This window comes from Salminus brasiliensis, chromosome 6 (genome assembly GCF_030463535.1).
Source record: "Salminus brasiliensis chromosome 6, fSalBra1.hap2, whole genome shotgun sequence".
NCBI classification, from domain to species: Eukaryota; Metazoa; Chordata; class Actinopteri; order Characiformes; family Bryconidae; genus Salminus; species Salminus brasiliensis.
Window position 1 is genome coordinate 44,092,676 of NC_132883.1, and position 20,711 is coordinate 44,113,386.

General features: G+C 42.4%; 2 protein-coding genes across 2 annotated transcripts; both read left to right on the plus strand.

The window, feature by feature from the left end:
- Nucleotides 1-3,933: 3,933 nt before the first annotated feature.
- Nucleotides 3,934-11,747, plus strand: LOC140557014 (chromaffin granule amine transporter). Its single transcript, XM_072681143.1, has 15 exons — nucleotides 3,934-4,048; nucleotides 4,711-5,047; nucleotides 6,330-6,388; nucleotides 6,499-6,582; nucleotides 6,935-7,027; nucleotides 7,210-7,299; nucleotides 7,406-7,449; nucleotides 7,561-7,621; nucleotides 7,724-7,819; nucleotides 9,390-9,468; nucleotides 9,663-9,714; nucleotides 10,531-10,594; nucleotides 10,695-10,814; nucleotides 10,923-11,056; nucleotides 11,640-11,747. Exons 1-15 carry the CDS (start codon nucleotides 3,934-3,936, stop codon nucleotides 11,745-11,747), a joined length of 1,536 nt encoding a protein of 511 aa, XP_072537244.1.
- A 2,687-nt stretch (nucleotides 11,748-14,434) lies between these two features.
- tti2 (TELO2 interacting protein 2) lies at nucleotides 14,435-18,462 on the plus strand. The gene is made up of 7 exons (XM_072681144.1): nucleotides 14,435-15,475; nucleotides 15,981-16,167; nucleotides 16,724-16,816; nucleotides 16,935-17,119; nucleotides 17,214-17,357; nucleotides 17,454-17,610; nucleotides 18,171-18,462. Exons 1-7 carry the CDS (start codon nucleotides 14,823-14,825, stop codon nucleotides 18,255-18,257), a joined length of 1,506 nt encoding a protein of 501 aa, XP_072537245.1. The 5' UTR covers nucleotides 14,435-14,822; the 3' UTR covers nucleotides 18,258-18,462.
- The last annotated feature ends 2,249 nt before the right edge of the window (nucleotides 18,463-20,711 follow it).

Here is a 20,711-nt window from a genome sequence, read left to right on the forward strand (position 1 = left end):
TGGTGCTTCATCCAATACTTTTGGGATGAGTTGGGGAATTGGAGATGAAGATGATAAAGATGGAGGAGATCATCATCCAACATCCTGACCTCACTAACACTCTTGTCGCTGAATACAATCAAATCCTCTCAGCAATGCTCCTCCAAATTTTGTATAACGCCTTCTTCCCTGGACAGTAGAGACAGTCACTCCAACAAAAGCAGGATCAGCTCTTCTTAATACCCCTGATTTCAGAAGAAACAGTAAATGAGAAGGTGTCCCAATACTTTTGTCCATATGATGTACCTTTTGGAATTATGTGACGGTTATCAGCATTTAAAAAAGATATGTTAGCTGCATTTAACGTATGTATTGTTGCCACAACGACCTTAGCATGACAGAGCCAGCCTGCCTCACAGTGTGTATAAGCCCTTGCGAAATAAAAGCGGTGCAAGAGGTTTATGAGTATGGGGCTTTTGACCTGGACATAAGCGGGCCCAACCTAAAGACATTGTAACAAAAAATATGCGTAGGGGTGACCGCATCATGATAAGGAAGGTATATAAGACACAGGCAGAGCCAGGCTGTTTAGACTGCTTTGGGGAAGTGCTGGCTGTTATACGTATTATACGTAGTGCCTTAGTCTACGTATAACTCTTTTTGTACACTTTATGCAAAAATAAAAGTTGTACTCTGCCTTTCTATTGACTACGGAGCTGGATTCTTCTATGCTTATTAGCTAATTGGGGGAATTAGAGAGAAAGCGCCGACATATGTCAATCAAGTCATGAGACGTTTTTCACACGATTTTGGGAAACTGGCCGGACAGATAATGAGCATGTCCATCTCATATGGAAAAATGATATTTTAAAACTGATGTTTATTTTTTATATTTTAATGCTTCAATTTTTAAGATTTAAAAAACACTTTTTTAAAGAGTCTAAAATTGACTGAGGATAATTTTCCACCCCTGAAACAAATTTAGAGCTGTTTGCAAAGCACATGAAGAACACTGGAGAAGCAGCTGTTGATTAAGTGGTGTGTGCATGTGTGTGTGTGTGTGTGTGTGTGTGTGTGTGTGTGTGTGTGTGTGTGTGTGTGTGTCTGGGGCTGAATGAGATATTAAAGATAAACTGTGACCAACAGAAGCCTTCAGGTCATCCACCTACCCAATAAAGAGCAGCAGATGCTGACAATTACTCTCCCTCTGACGCATTGTGTGGTGTGTGTCTGTGTGTGAGTGTGTGTGTGTGTGTGAGTGTGTGTGTTTAGGTCCTATTAAGAGCTTTCTCTTACTGGGACTTTCAAATTGAGAATAGTGGACGCAGACACCTCCCACTCTGAACAGACCGCACATATACAGCCTGACAAGTGACTACTAACCGCCCCCCTGGAATACAGCACACCTGCCTTGGACTCACACACTTTCTCTCTCTCTCTCTCTCTCACACACACACACAGCGAGACCATGCAGCTGGAGGTAAGACCACTTTCATTGTCCTGTAGACCCCTGCTACAGACCTGTAGCTGTATTGCTCAGTGCAGTACTGTAGCAGTGTTTCTGAATCTGTTTATTCTAAGATTTGGGGAGTTAATGTATGTAAATTGTTAATTATATATGCATTTAAATATGCATAAAAACAAGTTTTTAACTGCTCAGATTTTGACATGCTTTGAATTTACATTTTATCAGAATGTAATGATAAATGGACCAATAACAATGCCTCAAAATGCCATTAAAGTTAAGAAGGTCCTTCTGTAAAGTTTTAAAGATATATAAGATGTAATATATATATATATATATATATTCTATTGTCTATTATATATATATATATATATGCATTCAGCTACTTAAGGTTTCACCCATTGCTGACACAAATGTGCAAATGCACACACAGTGCTGTCTAGTCCCTTTAGAGGACTCTCTGGACCTTGCCTCTTGTTCTCTGGAATGATGGATGGTGCTCTATCCAATACTTTTGTAAAGAGTTGGGAGTTGGGAATGAGATGGGTGTAACATTATGATGCAATCAAATCCTAACAGCAATGTTCCTCTCAAATCTAATAGAAAGCCTTTCTTCTTCCCTGGACAGTAGAGACAGTTGCTCTAACAAAAGCCGGATCAGCTCTTTTTAATGATTTTGGAGGAAAATCAGGTGTCTCAATACTTTTGTCCATATAGTGTGTGTACAATTCATCAAAAACAATTCAATACATATAATCAATACATAGCAGATGAGTTAGCCTCTCTCTCTCTCCTTAAAGTGATGCGTGTGTGTGGGGTGTGTGTTTGCTAACCCTGACAGCTGAAGTGAGAGGTAATTGATGTTGACACAGTCGTCCTTCCATGGGTTCTGCTTTGCGTGAATAGGTGTTGATTTGTCAAATTAAGGACCATCTTATCTACGTTTGCTTCTGTGTGTGTGTGTGTGTGTGTGTGTGTGTGTGTGGTTGGATTGTTTCTATGACTAGCCCCTTTGAAAGCAACAGGAGAACATATTTAAATAGATATTGACTGGTGGGTCTGAGGAGGAGGAGGAGGAGGAGGAGGGGGAGGGGGTGAAAGAAAAGATAGCATTTAGCGGTGTACAATACTGTGTAAAGGTCACAGAGCTCCCTTCATTTCCTTTCAAATGTCCAGAAATGAGAAAACATCTGTTTAAGAGAAAATAAGACAGAAAGCTCAACAACCACATCTACCTTTATCTTTATTAATATATATATATATATATATTATAATGTTCATGCTTTTCAGGTGACTCACTTTCAGTGAATTCACTGTAGAAATTTGCCCAAGATCTAAAGCATAGCACCTCATCTGTTAAACATGGTGGTGGGAGATTTTTCCACATTTCAAAAGTTTAGTGGAGTTGTGCATGGCGCAGATACCTCGGTTTGTGGTTGGCAAGTCTGTGGCAAACCTCAGTCAAATCCAGAAGACAAGCCAAAGGACTCCTCAGAGGTCTCCTGAGCAACGCTTCTGGGAGCTTTAGGCAAGTCATTGCGTAGTGTAGCCTATGGCCTACATGCATATAAGGAACATGCAGCTGCTAATTTTCCCATGATTTCACACACCTCCACCTCCTCATGTTAAACTAATCCCGTTCGTACAGGACTTAAACCATCCCAAACACATTCAATGACTTCTCTTTTCTTTTCTCAGTAAGAGCTTCTTAAGCAGCTCCACGTCCCGTCAGACCCACAGAGTTGCGTCGTCTTCTCACAATGGAAGGACCAACACTAACACCTGTATGTGTTTTCAGATCTGAAGATCTGAAGATTGTCTTTCAATGATGAAAGCTTCAAGTGCTGTTTATCTGATGGGGCAAGCAGGTCCTGCACGGTTGTTAGGGGTCTCTTTTTCTCAGTGTCTTTAAAGCACTTTTGAACACTTTTTTTGACTAAATGTCCTTTGATGTTCCTCTTCCCCATGTGAGTGGATTATCTTCTATCAGATCTTCTCAGAAGCTCCCGAAGAACAAAGCATGTGCAATTAATGTCTGTTTAGATCTTAAGAAACAAACATCCAAAGGAAGAAGACTGTCAGACCTTCATCAGTTTGTCTATCCTGCTGTAATAGTGTCTCTGAACCCCCCCCCCCTTATTAGGAGTAAATAAGCTGAACTGAACCATGTATTGTCCAGATTCCAAGCCCTGGATGATCTTTCAGAAAGGTCTACAAGTAAGATAATGAGTGCCTCATTGGAACTGTTGGAACCAGGCCCTTTCCTTTAACCCCCTAAACCCACCATGGTGCCATTAGGTTCCTGTTTATCCTAATCTATTGGCAGTACACTGAAACGAGACTAAGCAAAGGTGTTCCTTGAATTCATGGACACTATGTAGTGCTGGGCCACCAAAAGCAGCCAAGGCCACCATCACCAGTAGTTTGTGAGCCGTGGTGTGTGTAACTGTGCATTTGTGTGTGTTTGTGTGCAGTGACTGGTTTTGGACATGGCCGTGATGAACCCCATGGAGTGGATCAGGCAGAGCAGGGGCTCCCCACGCCTCGTTCTTGTGGTGGTCTGTGTAGCCCTATTACTCGACAACATGCTGCTGACTGTTGTGGGTGAGTGCATGAGCAAATCTTTATGGACCAATAGAAATAAAATTGCTAAATTAGCATATAATTATAATTGTATAATATTGAATTATTATTATTACACTAATTATATTCATTACATTCCTTCAATTTTGGAGATTTTGCAGTAAAAGGCGGTTTTTGGTTAGACTGAGGTACCATTAAGCTCAAGAAAATGACCCTGCAGAGCATCTGACCATGGCATTTAGCTGCCTGCTCATGTTCTGATCTCTACCGCTCACACACACACACACACACACACACACACACACACACACCCCCATGCTGACTACATCAGGCTGACAGGGGTCAGACAGCATATAGACACACACACACACATAGACAAGGGCTTTAACCGGGCCTGGAATTGTCCACAAACCCAAATATAGCCTGAGAACATTCTGCTCCAACCTGACCCAAAGGACCCAAGTATAAATTCCTAGAACACTTAGTACTGTTCTAGAAGAGTGTTCTCCTCCAATCACACAGCACTAGAATGTTCTTCTCCAGTTTGCACTTTCCTTGAGTGTTCCTCCTGCATTTACATGGCTCTGTAATGTTCTCCACCATTGTCACTGTTCTAGAATGTTCTACCTCATTCAGTCGTTCTAGAATGTTCTCCAAACTGTTTTTTCCCCTCATATTTCCAGTTCCCATCGTCCCGACCTTCCTGTACACAATGGAGCACCAGAGTAGCGTCCAGTCCTCCACCTCATCCCTCTCTCCTCCCAGCACAGGACAACCAACCTTCTCCTCCATTCTCTCCCTCTATGACAACACGACCCACACCCTCACAGTGACCCCCAGCAACCTGAGCGGCCCGTCCACCCCTCCTCTGCCCGAAACAGGCCCAAAGAGCAATGCCTCTGACTGCAAAGATGACAAAGAGTTTCTGGAGGAGGAGAATGTGAGAGTGGGACTCTTGTTTGCATCCAAAGCTCTGGTGCAACTTTTGGTCAACCCGTTTGTGGGCCCGCTGACCAACAGGTACTTACTCTAGAATTTCCTCCTCCATTCACAAACATTCAGCTCTGCTATGTTCTAGAGTATTTTCCTGCATTCACATGGCTCTGTAATGTCCGGTACCATTAACACTGTTACAGAATGTTTTGCCCTATTTACACTGTTCTAGAATGCCACCCCCAGTCACATTGTTCTAGAATGCCACCCCCAGCCACACTGTTCTAGAATGCCACCCCCAGTCACACTGTTTTAGAATGTCTTCCCAGTCACACTGTTCTAGAATGCCACCCCCCAGTCACACTGTTCTAGAATGCCACCCCCATTCACACTGTTTTAGAATGCAACCCCCAGCCACACTGTTCTAGAATGCCACCCCCAGCCACACTGTTCTAGAATGCCACCCCCAGTCACACTGTTCTAGAATGCCACCCCAGTCACACTGTTCTAGAATGCCACCCCTAGTCGCACTGTTCTAGAATTTTATCCCCCAGTTGCACTGTTCTAGAATGTCTTCCCAGTCACACTGTTCTAGAATGCAACCCCCAGCCACACTGTTCTAGAATGCCACCCCCAGTCACACTGTTCTAGAATGCCACCCCCCAGTCACACTGTTCTAGAATGCCACCCCCAGTCACACTGTTTTAGAATGCCACCCCCAGTCACACTGTTCTAGAATGCCACCCCTAGTCGCACTGTTCTAGAATTCTATCCCCCAGTCGCACTGTTCTAGAATGTCCTTTCTTAATTTAAACTATTCTAGAACATTCTTTATGTACATGATTTAGATGTTATCCCACAATCACACTGTTCTAGAATGCCACCCCCAGTCACACTGTTCTAGAATGCCATCCCCAATCACACTGTTCTAGAATGCCACCCCCCAGTCACACTGTTCTAGAATGCCACCCCCAATCACACTGTTCTAGAATGCCACCCCCCAGTCACACTGTTCTAGAATGCCACCTCCAGCCACTGTTCTAGAATGCCACCCCCCAGTCACACTGTTCTAGAATGCCATCCCCAGCCACACTGTTCTAGAATGCCACCACACTGTTCTAGAATGTCCTTTCTTAATTTAAACTATTCTAGAACATTCTTCATGTACACGATGTAGATGTTATCCCACAATCACACTGTTGTAGAATGTGGAATTCTACTCAGAGATTCATTGATTACACAAATGGAGCTACTGGACAATAATAACACCCAGGCCTTTTTTACTAGAACCTTTGAGAATATCCTGATACATAATTCATTAAACATCATTATACTTTATTAATTATCATTAATTATACTCCTTTTCCAGGATTGGATACCATATTCCCATGTTTGCTGGGTTTGTTATCATGTTCATCTCCACGATCAGTAAGTACAAACTGCTATTGAGCTAATGTTATCAGATTAGCTCAGAATCAGCTCTGACTTTGTGTGTGTGTGTGTGTGTGTGTGTGTGTGTGTGTGTCTGTTTTTCTCAGTGTTCGCTTTCTCAGGAACGTATGCTTTGCTGTTTTTCGCTCGTTCACTCCAAGGCATCGGCTCGTCCTTCTCCTCTGTTGCAGGTACTGTGTGCCTAAGTCTTCTAGTGTACACAAATCAAGTACCATAAAATTAGCAAACGTTTAACAATGATATTAATAAATAAATAAAATACTGGAATTATTCATTTAATTGTTGCTTTATTTGTTTATTTATTTCTTGTCAAGTTGTCTGCTTTCAAGTTTGATCACCAGTGTTTTATCAAATTATTAAATTTTTGTTGAATTAAAATATATATAGTATATACAGTATATAGTATAGTATATAATAGTATAACATTTTCTATTTGTAATTAAATACTAAATTATACATGATGATTTGTAGTAATGTAGTGTGTGTGTGTGTGTGTGTTTGTGTGTGTGTGTAACTCTGTAGGATTGGGCATGCTGGCCAGTGTGTACACAAATGATGATGAAAGAGGGATTGCCATGGGCATAGCACTGGGAGGACTGGCCATGGGGGTGCTGAGTGAGTGACTGACCTGTTAGAGTACTCCAGCATTACGGTGGAGGCCAGTGGGCAGAAATGTGTAATTTCCTGTTTGCTACAAATGCAGAAGATGGATTTCAGGTTTAAAAACACTGGAGTATTCATTTAAATGTCATATCCTAATAAGTGTGTGTGTGTATGTGTGTGTGTGTGTTTTCCAGTTGGTGCTCCTTTCGGCAGTGTGATGTATGAGTTTGTGGGTAAAAGCGCTCCTTTCCTCATCCTGGCATTCCTGGCTCTATTTGATGGAGGTGGGTTTCACCACATAACTGGAATTATGCCAAGTGTCACTTAGTGGCTACGAGAACTACCATCTACCATCAACCCTGTTCTTCTGGTTCTTTTTCCCAAACACAGCACTCCAGCTATGTATCCTCCAGCCCTCCAAGATCTCTCCAGGGGTAAGCTCCTTCATATTGCCTTTCTGATCTACACAGTCAATAGGTTACACTAATTACACCTTTAGTAGGTGCTCCTTTTAGATGTAATCATAATTCTGTATCCTCTTTCAGAGTGTGGAGGGCACACCACTGCTGACTCTGCTGAAGGACCCTTATATACTCATCAGCGCAGGTGTGGGAGTGTGTATTACCATCAATCAGTCAGTGGCTTTACTCAGCCTGGTTCCTTGCCTTCCCTGCATCATGACTGTACTGTATCTTTGTGCAATCCCAGGGTCTTTGTGCTTCGCTAACATGGGCGTGGCCATCCTAGAGCCCACTCTCCCCATATGGATGATGCAAACCATGTGTTCACAGAAATGGCAGCTGGGTAAGCATCTCTACCACTCTGCTTCTGTCCTTTCTGGCTGAGTAACTACATGGAAAGCAATGCAGCCCCAGACAGCAAACAGTCACTCAGATGTTAATTGGATGTTAACATTAACTTCAACATTAAATCAACGCTCCAATCTAATGTTGATTCACCCTCAATTTCGCCCCCTGAATTAATTAATTAATTAAAAAAAAAAAAAACACTGGAATTTTAACAAAAAATATATAATCATCTTTAAACCTTTTAAAATCCTGTTGCTGCAGTAAAATAAGGGTCGTTTTGTGAAAGCAAAATATGAAAAAGTCAAACCTTTGTCTTTAAGGTGTATTTATTTATCAACACAGTCAAATAAAAATTGCCTAAAATGTGCGTAACATTTGTATGCACACATTTCTGCAAACAAACTTCTATAATATTATTTTTTTTATAACTAAATAAAGTTACATTTGTGATGTAAAATGTGACTCTTGAGAATTAATAGTACATACATTTACATTTATGGCATTTAGCTGACGCTCTTATCCAGAGCAACTTACAAGGTTACTCGTATTACAGATGTGGGCCAATGTAGTGTTAGGAGTCTTGCCCAAGGACTCGAATTGGGACTGGGAATCGAACCCTCCATCTCCCACATGGTGTAACAGCTCACTGGCAGATGGTGGTGTTATCTGTTGTGCCACACAACCACGTACATCAAATAGCCATGTAATATCTTGCCCTGCATGAGCTTGCTCCTCACTCTCCACGTGTTAATGTTCAGGCCTTCAGTTCATGTTCCTAACTAAGCTCTTAGCACAGTCAAAGATTGTAATTATTATTAGAAAGCTTCTCCGAAAAGCTCTATGTGTCTAGACATAATAAGACATAATGTATATATACATGTGTGTGTGTCTATAAGACACAATGTTATCTAGCTAGTGAATTTTTCACACCATCATTAGCTAGTTCCTCATGCTAATACCCAGAAACATTATATATATAGTGTATATGCTAGTCTGTGCTAGTCTGCCATTATCTGAGCTATGAAAGTAATGCATTCCCATTAACAGCTGAAGACATAGCTCACAGTTAATTAACTAGCTAAAATCTTCAGTCACAACCAGGCATTTTGCCTTTAGTTAGTGCTTTAAAATAAGGAATATTCAGTTAGAGTCAATATATATGCTCAATAATCACTTTAATAAAATGTATGATGTATCAACTTCATTTACCCTGGAGTCTACACTTCCAGGATATTTCCGAACACAAAAAAAAGAGAAGCTACTTAACAGAGGTATGTTACTCTTTCAAGAAGCAAAGCAGATTATACGACGCCAGACGTCTCTACAACCCTGCCAAGACGTCAGTGCCCCAGGATATTGCTTCAGTTACTTCTTTTATGTGGCTCGGTCACCTGATCCTAAAGAACTGATATGTCTGGAAATGGATGCTGTAGGGTTCTTGACATAGCTGATGGCATTAGACGTTGGTTAAGAGTGGGTTCCCCATCCGTTTTATTGGTTTATCTGTGCTCTAAATGTACCTGTTGAATCGCTGGAGCTCACTGATGAAGGTGCTGATATTGCAGGTGTGGCTTTCCTGCCAGCCAGTGTGTCTTACCTGATTGGGACCAACCTGTTTGGCCTCCTGGCCAACAAAATGGGCAGGTACAGTCACTCTCTGAGGCATTGTAGAAGTTTTTAACCCTTTTTACGCTATGTTTCCTAGGTAGATCACATTACTGTGAAGAAATGGTAAACACATTGAACAAAAATGGACTGATATGAAGGTGATGATCTACTATAATCCTTCAATCTAATCCTTTAATCTAATCCTTTACTATAATTCTGCCCCTCTCTAGGTGGTTGTGTTCCATGATTGGAATGGTCATTGTTGGCATCAGCCTTATCTGTGTGAGTACAAGCCTCAACCTTCCCTTCATTTTAGCAATGATTTGACAAAAAAGAGAATTTTCACAATTAATAAAGTCAATTGTAGTCAGTTAGACAAGACATGTTTAGTGTCTGATGTCTGATTCTGTATTGTATTTCCTCATTGGTTTGAAGTAACTCTGAAATTACCCGTCCAAAGGTTTCTGATCTGTTCTGTTTTTATGGCTCTAAATTGTGGCTCGGATGTTTCCACATGGATATTTGCAGCTTGGATATTTCCCAGGCCCCTGCTGCCGAAATTACTTTACATCACGGTTCGGACATTTCCATGGTCTGCTGCTGGAGTAACACTACATCCCAGCTTGGATGTTTCCATGGCCCACTGCTGGGTTAACTTTACATCATGGCTGGGATGTTTCCTAAGCTTGCATGACTCTACATTAAGGCTGGGATGTTTCCTAGGTCCAACACCTGGAGTGACTGTACATCACAGCTGTTACCAGACCCACCATATATATGGTAGCTTGGATGTTTCCCAGGCCCACTACTGGAGTAACTTTCTATCACAGCTGACACTATTTATGGGCTGGTGACGACTCTACATCGTGGCTTTCGGCTCTCCTATGCAAAACGCCAGAGTGACTGTACTTAGTGGCTCTGAGGCTTCTTAGGCCGAGTGTGACTTTTGACTTTTCTCCTACGCATCTGAGCCGGCTGAGTGATCGGGGATCTTAGCTTTTTGTGTGTGTTTGTTGAGCAAGCCTATTAGATGTTAACTGTTTTTATCAATCATGTTTACTGTAGTTGCAAAATCTATGTACTGTGTATATGTTGCAGGTTCCCATGGCCAAAAATATTTATGGCCTAATCGGCCCTAATGGAGGACTGGGATTCGCCATTGGTAATTATGACTGGATTGATTGATAGATTGATTGAGTGCAATGCTGTTGTTTTATCAATAATATGGAATTAAGCCTTGGTTTCTCTGCTTGTTATTGTAGGAATGGTGGATTCGTCTATGATGGCAATAATGGGTTACCTGGTGGATATCAGGCATGCCTCCGTTTATGGGAGTGTGTACGCTATAGCGGATGTGGCACTTTGTATGGGGTTTGCTATAGGTAAATATGCTTTAATTAATATGGGATATGTAATTATATAATAGTGTAAGTTTGTCTTTCGCTGACTAACTATTTGCCCTGGTCACCTCTGTTGTGCCATTACTATAGGACCATCTACAGGGGGCGCCATCGTAAGAGCGATCGGCTTCCCATACCTTATGGTGATGATCGGAATTGTCAACATTCTTTATGCACCCCTCTGCTTCTTCCTCAAAAACCCTGCAGTCCGGGAGGAGAAGATGGTAACACACACTCACGTACACACACACGCACTTAAACACAATTCCTATTTACGATGTTGGCTCCATGTATATGTCTCATTTACATTATAAGCACGTGTCCAAATGTCCATATATGTGTCCAAAAGTTTGTAGACACCTGCACATCAGGCGTTTCTTATCAAATCAAGCCTCAACTGCATTGGAAAAGGCTTTACACTGGATGCTGGAATCTTGCGAGTGGGAGGATTTGATTGATATCAGCCACAGGAGTACAGGGATTAATTCTGCTGCTCCCAAATCATCACAAAAGAACTGGATGGAGCTCCATTACTACAGCCCAGTGCTGGAAGGCTGACATTGGGCATTGGTTGATGCTTGACATAGGTGTCCTTCTTTGTGTCCGCTCCAATAAGACTCGAGCAAAGCTGGTGTGTGGCCTAATTAGAAAGGGTACCTGAAGAACTTTGGGCCTATATTGTTGATGTAATTCATGATTACCGTCCTAATAATGCCCCAAAACAAGCACACATAAATATGCCTTACCTTGGACTTGTTTGCATCTGTTTGCAGTTGTTGATGTGTGTGTGTGTGTGTGTTCCCCCAGGCCATTATAAACCAGGAGTGTCCCATGCATGTGAAGAGCTACAACACACAGCGCCAGTGCAGGGAGTTCCCTCTGAGTGATGACAGTGAGGAAGACATGGAGGAGTAACTCACGCATGCACACGAACACTGTTTCCTGTGTGGTATTTAATAAAGAAGCGCAATTGTTCCTTTAGACCCTATTTTTTTATGCTCGGTGTTGATGGTACTTTCCATGGTTCTCGACTGTGCTGTACAATAACAAGCATACTCATGCTGTGCTGCACTTGGTGTGGATGGGTGTGACTCGAATAAACACTTTGTTTAACTGCATCCATTGGTCCATTGGCTTGTATTAACTTCTCCCTCTTTACCCCTCCACAGTTGGTGCTTTCATAGTTATGAAGTAATTCTGGTCATGTGACTGTTTAGTGGTTTAGTGTTAAAGAAATACTGCATACAGCTATGAGGGGCAGTGTGAAGAGTACAGCATTTACTAGTGTAGTATCCAGTATCTCAACATATCAGCTATGATCTCAGGACAATAAGCCATTTTCTGTATGTTCAGTCAGCCTCAAGATAATATGCCATTATTAAAAGAACTTTCCTCAGAATCTCAAGGCAGTAAGTCATTATTCATATGTATTGTCAGCCTCATGAAAATGAGCCATAATTTAAATTAATTTAACAATAGAATACATAAATCTAACAAACAAATATAGAAATAATAAACTAATTCATTCATTAATAAAAACCAATGTTGTAAACAAATCATAAGTAAATTAGCATTTATTTCAACAAAGTTTGCCAAAATCTCAAGAAAAAAAGACATTATTTCAATAAATGTAATCAGAATCTCAAGAAAATAAGTCATTATTCGTATACATTGTCTGCCTCATTTAAATACATTTAACAACAGAATAAATAAATAAATAAAAAAGAAATCATGAATTAAACAAATTTAGTACAAAATCACAAGTAAATATGCTAGTTTAATAATATAACAATATAATAATACGTTGTTATTTATAGATAGTGTCAGCCTCATTATTTTAATAAATTTAACAATATAAGTAATAAATTAATTAATTAATTAAACACATTTAGTAAATAAGTGAATAAGCCATTATTAAAATATTACTACAGATTGTCATTTAAAATCTCAAAAAAGTCATCCCTTCCACACATTGTCAGTCTAAAGACAAGCAACTGTTTCCATATATCGCACCCTTGGTCAATAATAATAATAATAATAATAATAATAATAACTATAATTATTATTATTATAATTATTGTTATTTACACCTGCCCAAACGAATCAGATTCAGGGTGAAAATCAGAGTCTGATGTAACTGGATTAAGAAATGCAGGTGTTAAACCTAAATGCTATGCCAGATTCAGAATCAATGACAAAAAGTCAGTGACCTTTTAAGCAATGTTAGTCTCATATTCATTTGGGATCAGTGAGCCGAGTCTACCTTTTGTCTACCTTTACACTCACACTGTTCAGGAGGCTTGCGGTTTGATGCCGAAATCCAATATCCTCTCAATCAAAGCACTTTGTTGCTCTGTCTGCGTGTCAATAAATTATCCCTGTCCAAAGGTGACGCTCCCCTTCCTGCAGATATGCATCAAACGCACGTTGCACCCTGTAATAACAGAAAGGAAGTGAAGGACAAAGGCAGTGACAGATGTGACTAAACACTGTTTGCAGTGCAGCTTTAATTACTCATTTAAATTCTGCACAAACGAATAAAAGCTTTGTGCACATGAACATCTTGTCTTCACGATTGGGTCAAAAGTCCACATGGCAGAAGCACACAGCTCTATACAGACCCTTCTTGTGGTTAAAGCAGGAGTGTTAGTGCAGCAGAGACCATTAAAATATGCAGTTCACGAGGGCTCCTAGGGGCAGGATCAGGAAATACTGCAGTGAGGAAAAGGACTGAACAGCTTTGATCTGTCTTGGAATGCTAACAGTGCAATCCCAATTTCCCAGTGTTTGAGTATTGGCATCGCTAGATATGCACATGAAAAATACTGCATACTGACAACGGCCTACAAAATCCCATGGCCATCCGAATCCCAATGCCAAATCCCATTGACCTACAAATCACATGTCCATCCAAATCCCAATCCCAAATCCCATGTCCATCCAAATCCCAAATCCCATTGGTCTACAAATCCTATGCCCATCCAAATCCCGAACTCAAATCCCATTGGCCTACAACTCCTATGCCCATCCAAATCCCAATCTCGAATCCCATTGGCCTACAAATCCCATGCCCATCCAAATCCTAAATCCCATTGGCCTGCAAATCACATGTCCATCCAAATCCCAATCCCAAATCCCATTGGCCTACAAGTCCCATGCCCATCCAAATCCTGATGTCAATATGCAGCATTTCTCATGTACATATCTGGAGATGCCAATACTTAAACATTGTGAAATTGGGATTACATTTCTCTTATTTTGGCATTTGGCATTTGGCATTGACAGAGAGATAGAAAACGTACACTATATAGGAAAAAAAGTATTGGGACACTGCTCATTCATAGTTTGATCCGCCATAGTCTGTAATACAGTGGTTTCCCAACAGAAGTCCAGTCTCACACTCCAGCTGTATTTTAGTTGGGACTGTTTGACATAAATACTAGTTGTGGTTTTATGGTTTTACTATTTAGTACAAGCGTGTGCAGTTTCGGGCGCAGCATTAGGGCTCCCATTTTTCTGGGGAAACGTTCGCGATGCTAACGGAACCTCCGGCGTGTGGCCCACGTTCCTGGTGAGACTTATTTTCCAGTTGCACACGACAACTATCTGGAGGAAGACGTGATGGAGAATGTGTTGATTATTGGTCTGTACGGAAGAAATTAGCTACGCTAAGCCTCTGTAATCAACGCATGAGCTCTCTAAGTCTGGTAATGGATATAAGACGTTAAGGACTAAACAGTATGCACTTAAAAGGCGTAGGAATTCAAGCGGGATCACAGTGAGTGTGCGAGGGCGTGTCTCAAACGGTTCCGTACTCCCTACGTAGTGCACACTTAAACTTACTCTTCGCTGAAATAGTCTACAGCCTCTCTGTAACGAGATATTTTATTAGTAAAATTCATATCCGAAGCTAAACACTTGTGTTAAAATGTAATACTAGCTTTCTGATGGTTATATTGATGCCTAAAATCGTTGTGCAACACCACAGAAATGGAGCTGGCTCGTATCCTTCGTGACCTCAATCTTGTTGAAGAGTCTGAGAAATGCAACGGAGCCTCTGCTTGCTCACTAATCAGGGTTTTGTCTCAAATCCATCACCGCTTTGTGGCCGAAGAGTCAGCAAAGCTAGGCCTCCTAAAGAGCACAGTGCAGCTTCTGAGGAGCGGGGAGGGGTGCTGGCTCTTCCCGGAGTGCAGCTCTGACCTCAGTGCTGCCTATGTGGAGCTGGTGGGCTGCTTTACTGGATATGCCGCTTTGCCGGTGTGTGACACTGACAGTGGGACTCTACCCTCCAGCAGCTACGAGCAGATCCCTCCCAAAGCTGAGGCCGTGGGTTCTGCTTTGCTGGCTCTCACCGTGCAGCTCGGAGAGGCTGTCAGGTCCAGCGATTCAACCATTTCAGGCACCGCCCGGTCCCTCATCCGCACTCTTGGGCCCACACTTTGTGTGTTCTCCATTACACACCTCCAAGACCAGGCCTGGACCAGCAAGGCGTCCAGAAAGTGTGCTCTGGAGCTGCTGAACTCAACTGTCAGAGCCACGAGCAGTGGGTCCCTACTGGAGCTGCTGTGTGGCAAGGTTGAAGGTGACAAAAGAGGGATGCTGGGCCCAATTCTGGACACACTGCAGCCAGAGTTGACAAAGTGAGTGTGCCCAGAAGAACACATCCACTAAAAGTATTCAGACAGGCCTTATAATTGGTTCATTTGGGCATGCACAGTTGGCATAATCTCCGAAAAATGGGATGTGCTGACCCTGAGGTCACCAAGCATTGACTAGAGCAGTGGTTCCCAACCCTGTCCTACCATCAACGGCTCGCGAATTAGCTGATTCGTTGGATCGTGTGTTGGAAGCAGGGTGAACACTGAAAGGTGCAGGGCAGGGCGTTCTCCAGAATTTGTGTTGGGAACCAATGGGCTTCCTAGGAAGCCCACAGGCCTGTGGAGCAGCGGAGCAGCATCAGTACTACCTAATGTCCCTTTAACATGATGTCATTTGCCTTGTGCTGCTCACTGTAAGAGAAGTTAGCATTTCCTTTAAGTAGGATTACCTGGAAGGAGCAGTCAACGAGTTAATGCATTGCTGACACAATAAACTGGACGCCTCACTCATCACAATACAGGGAAAACAGTGTTTTTCTGTGTTTAGGGAAAACTGGAAGCGCAACCAGGCTGTCAAGCATGTGTTCTCCTGGGTGCTGGTGCAGGTCGGACGCCCCTGGTTAGCTGACTACTTGGAGAAGGTCTTCCCTCCCTCTCTGCTTATATCTGACGATTACAGAACCGACAACAAAGTCCTGGGAGTGCACTGCCTTCACCACATTGTCCTTAATGTTGTAAGTAACGTCCGTTTTATGGAAACATCAAACTCCTTAAGTAGCAGGTCATGGAGATTCGCTATATGTTCAAATGTTTGTGGACACCCCTTCTAATAAATGCATTCAGCTACTTGTGCTACAGCTTGTCTAGTCCCTGTGGAGAAGGACTGGCAATAGAATTTGGACTCTTTAGAGCAGGTGAGAGCTGGCATGAACCTACTAGTATTGGTACTATGCCGAAGGCTAAGCGTGAACTAGAGGGATAGAGCACCCCAGCTTTGAGCCACTGCTCCACAGAACTGTGTTCTCTGAAATGATGGATGGTGCTCCATCCAATACTTTTGGGATACGCTGGGGATGAATCTTGACCTGCCCAACACTCTTGTCAATGAATGCAATCAAATCCTCACAGCAATGCTCCTCCAAAATCTAGTGTCTGGACAGTAGAGACAGTTACTACAACCAAAGCAGAATTAACACTCTTAATTAACCCTTAATTTCAAAAGAAACAATGAACAAGCAAGTGTCCCAATACTTTTGTCCATATATTATCTTCATTTCTCTTTCTCTCCAGCCTGCTGCTGACCTTAGGCAGTTCAACAGAGCTCAGGTGCTCTACCACGCCCTCTTTAATCACCTGTACACATCTGAAGCCCCGCTTATACAGGTGCCAGTTAAAACCCACGGTATATAAAATGCATGTATTCTGGGAAATAGTTTAGCCTCAGATCCGTTACCTCGTAATAACGTTGCTGTTACGTCTTTTTGCTTGTCTTGTGGTGCAGGTGGTTCTGCCCTGTCTTGTAGATTTGCTGTCCGTGCTTGAGAAGCCCCATGTCCACACAGGATCTCCAAGAAAGCCCAACCACTTCGATGATGTTCTTCGCCTCATTTTAACACACATGGAAATGGAGCACAAGCTGGCGCTGCGCCGGATCTACGCCAGCAACCTCCTTCTGTTCATTGAAAAGTGAGGTCCACATCACCTGGGTGTGATTCTCGTTGTATTGAGGGTTTTTGTACCATTTGTAGTTATTGGAATTCTGCTTGTCTCAATCTTATAGGATGGGTATAGGAATCGCTCGGCATCTGAAGAGGCTGGAAAGGGTTGTTGTGGGATATCTGGAGGTGTGCGATGCTCCAGAAGAGAAGGCCAGACTGAGCATACTGGAAGTTCTGGAGAGGACGATACAGACTGCCTGGCCAAGGTTATTTGAACAAAAGCTCAAAGATGTTGAACACACTCAAAAAACACTTATTTCCTGGACGTTAATTGCTTTCTCTGTGTGGTTCGCTTTCTTCAGGATTGAGTGCAGGATGGGGGTGCTGGCTAAGAGTTTGCTGAGATTCCTTGTTGACATTTCATCAGAATCATTGTCTCCTGAGCTGAGGGAGGAGCTCATGACCAGAGCCTCACGCTGCCTTCTGCTGCTGGACCACTGCTCACAGGGGAAACTGCTGGTGTGTATTACATTGCATGTTACAACATTTTTACAAAGAAGCCTTGCATGTCATCAACCTGGTAGAGACTATTATCTAGGACTCCACCCAGACATTATATAGCATTCTACTGTAAAACAGCAGCTTCAGGATCATGCTGACGCTCCACTGACTGTAAGAGGGAGAATGGTGTCTCCATCATTCCCACTCCGGGCCGGAACGCTGCTGCTACTGCACTATGGAGCTCTGGTGGTGGAGTTGGACAACGAGACCTCTCTCCAGAACTGTCAGTGTAATGCTGTGCAACCTGGGTCATATTAGTGTAAAATCCTGCAGCATTACTCTACCGCCTCAGCCCACATGCTTCTGGATCTCTCAGCTTAGGGAATTAATTATTTAACCTTCCGATTTTAGTTTGTTGATTTTTGCTACGCATGTCCTAAATCCAATTCCCTGACTAATTACAGTTATAAATGAGGTTCAATTCACATTCAATTGCATCAGCTGCACCTTTTCCCATTCGTTTTGATGTCAACAAACGACTGAACATGGCGGTTTTCTCTCCCTCGTTCGTCTTACAGGTTTTGCTGAAGGAGGTGGACAGTAGCTGTGTTTCTGACAGTGTTCTGGAGTGCATACGGAGCCTCACGACAGCGCAGGGGGTGTGAGCTGAGTGCTGGCGTACCAGGACGGCACAGCCAGCGGTCCTCAGTGAGCTTCTGTCAGGCTAGACCTCTTTGTTTTCAAATTCTGTGCTACAGATCCACATCCTCTGTGCCTTGGACTTTCACTGTGCTGAGCCTGGTGCTCTGGAGTATCAGTTAGAATAGCTTAAACTAAATCAGATGGTCTTTTATGTAAAAAAAAATATGACTGGTAATAAATATTAAAGAATATTTTATATGAACTTTGATTTCTGATTCTGACTAATTTGATTAGACTAACATTATTCTACCAGGGCTACATTCTCACAGCAGGTAATGTTGGCTCAACTGTCATCTTTTTATGCAATTTAGGTACACATCCAGGTATCCTTATCCCATCCAGGCTTATTGCTGTCCTGCACCAAAGTGGTATAAAGAACTTACATCTGGGTGTCTGAATTGGAGAGTCTTCAAACGCAGACTCAAGACCCTCCTCTTCCAGAGTACTTGGGCAGAATGTAGTGAATGAGTGTCAGTGGTCTCCACACTGTAGTATCTAAGCTTAGAGGGATCTTCTGGATCTCTGCTGATACAAACTAGCTGAGGGTATTTTCTGAGTTAGCAGTGAAGCTTTTTTGTAAGTCGCTCTGGAGAAGTCCGATTTGGTGGCACCTTACCTGCTGCGTAAACATAGCCTAAATGCCATTGCCAGGAAGTACTTTGAGGTTCTCCTCTGAGCTCAATTTTAGAATTATTTTATAAATTTTGATTAAAAACCTGATTTGTTGTAGATTGAATTCATTTATTGTTGAACAAGTATTACAACAACCATTTTTAATCAGCTTTGACCGAAACATAAGCAGACGTGACTAGACACATACAGAGAAAGCTGTCAATTCCGAGGCAACCGCAAGAATCCCAGAGTAGGGATCTTCTGAATAGCAGGTTGTGCGTGTGGTAGAACATGATCGTGGACTACTGGATGCAACGTAAGGCATGAACAATGGAGTTTGGTGGGCGATTACCTAAAATCTGTGAAGAGCTGGAGCTCACAGTGATGGTGTTGGTAGATGTTCTGCTTTAGTCCACTCAGGACTAAACGTCTTGTTCGGACAGGTCCTCCAAGGTTAAGTAAACTTCTTGAGACACAAAATTCATGTCAGTATATTTATAAATATTGGAACATCCTCGAATCCACAACCGACAGTTTTTCTTCAGTATGTCACAGCTTAGGCACTTGCTCTGCTGAATACTGTGAGGTGACCTAAAGAAACATTCATAAGGGCAGACGCCAAAATACAATACATAACAGAAGCTAAATCAATATTAATACATTCATTACAAAAACTCACGAGATTATACTGCGTTATAACCATTCGTATAACAGTCATTTCCAATCCGCTTCACTGACCAAAACACATACAGGAACTCTCCTATGCTAAGCAGCAGCAGCATAGGTAAGGATAAAGCTATACATTCGGAAAGAAACCCAGGCCTTCCAGAGCGGAGATCAGCTGGATAACGTACCAGTGAGATTGTGTCAGAACATGAATTTGGACAATGAGTCGGGACAGTTCTCCCAAAGTCTATGGAAAGGCCACAGAGCGTTGTGTGGTGTGACCGTTCAACTTTAGTCCATACTGGATTTCCACATGAGCTCGTATCTTCATCAGTGGTCCTTCAAGCGGAATCTTTCACCTTTCATAAATTTGGTCTCATCCTGACTGGTGCTCCCATCTTCACGGACCTTCAGGATGCTCATATCCTGTGAAATATAGGAAGCGGTTAGTGCTGAGCCCCCGGCATTGACAGTACCAAGATCCTGACCTTCCTAACACTCATCACTGAATGCAATCAAATCCTTACAGCAAGAAGGCCTCCCCGAGACATAATAAAATACATAATAAAATAATAATAATAAAAATAAAGCAGTCCCGGTAAACTCCTTGATGGATGGTGCAATAATACATTCAGGGCACACTTGTCGCTGAATGCAATCAAATCCCCACAGCAATGAAGCTTTGAAGGTGCAGCTGTCGTATACTCATACACATACACTGATACTTTCGTCCACGTAGCTCGCTTGCTCCCTCCCTCCCTCTTTCTACTATTCTGGAAAGGATTATATGAGGGGCTGGAACATTTCTGTGAGGATTTGATTGATTGAATTCGCTCATCCATCCCAGGGCTCTATCCATGGTGGGCCAAAGAAACACCTGTACAGTCCAACAACTCAAAGACTCACTAACCTTTACTTCATCCTCCATATCTTCCTCCTCCTCCTCCTCCTCCTCCTCCTCATCATCATCATCATCTTCATCACCATGTCTCTCCAGATCCAGTGCTGTCGTGTCGAAGGAGTGAATGGGGAGGTCTCCACACTTATTTCAATGAGTAGAGAAAATAAGTTTAATAGGTTTGCTTAAAAAACGAGGTTTTAGTTGGGCTCTGCTGGAATTGTCCGTTCCACCTTAAATG

Coding starts and splice junctions, on each gene's coding strand:
- LOC140557014 (XM_072681143.1), top strand. CDS start 3,934: ATGGCCGTGATGAACCCCATGGAGTGGATCAGGCAGAGCAGGGGCTCC. Junction 7,300..7,405: donor CCTGGCTCTATTTGATGGAG/GTGGGTTTCACC, acceptor TCCCAAACACAG/CACTCCAGCTATGTATCCTC. Junction 9,469..9,662: donor CTGGCCAACAAAATGGGCAG/GTACAGTCACTC, acceptor GCCCCTCTCTAG/GTGGTTGTGTTCCATGATTG.
- tti2 (XM_072681144.1), top strand. CDS start 14,823: ATGGAGCTGGCTCGTATCCTTCGTGACCTCAATCTTGTTGAAGAGTCT. Junction 16,817..16,934: donor CTGAAGCCCCGCTTATACAG/GTGCCAGTTAAA, acceptor CTTGTGGTGCAG/GTGGTTCTGCCCTGTCTTGT. Junction 17,358..17,453: donor ATACAGACTGCCTGGCCAAG/GTTATTTGAACA, acceptor CGCTTTCTTCAG/GATTGAGTGCAGGATGGGGG.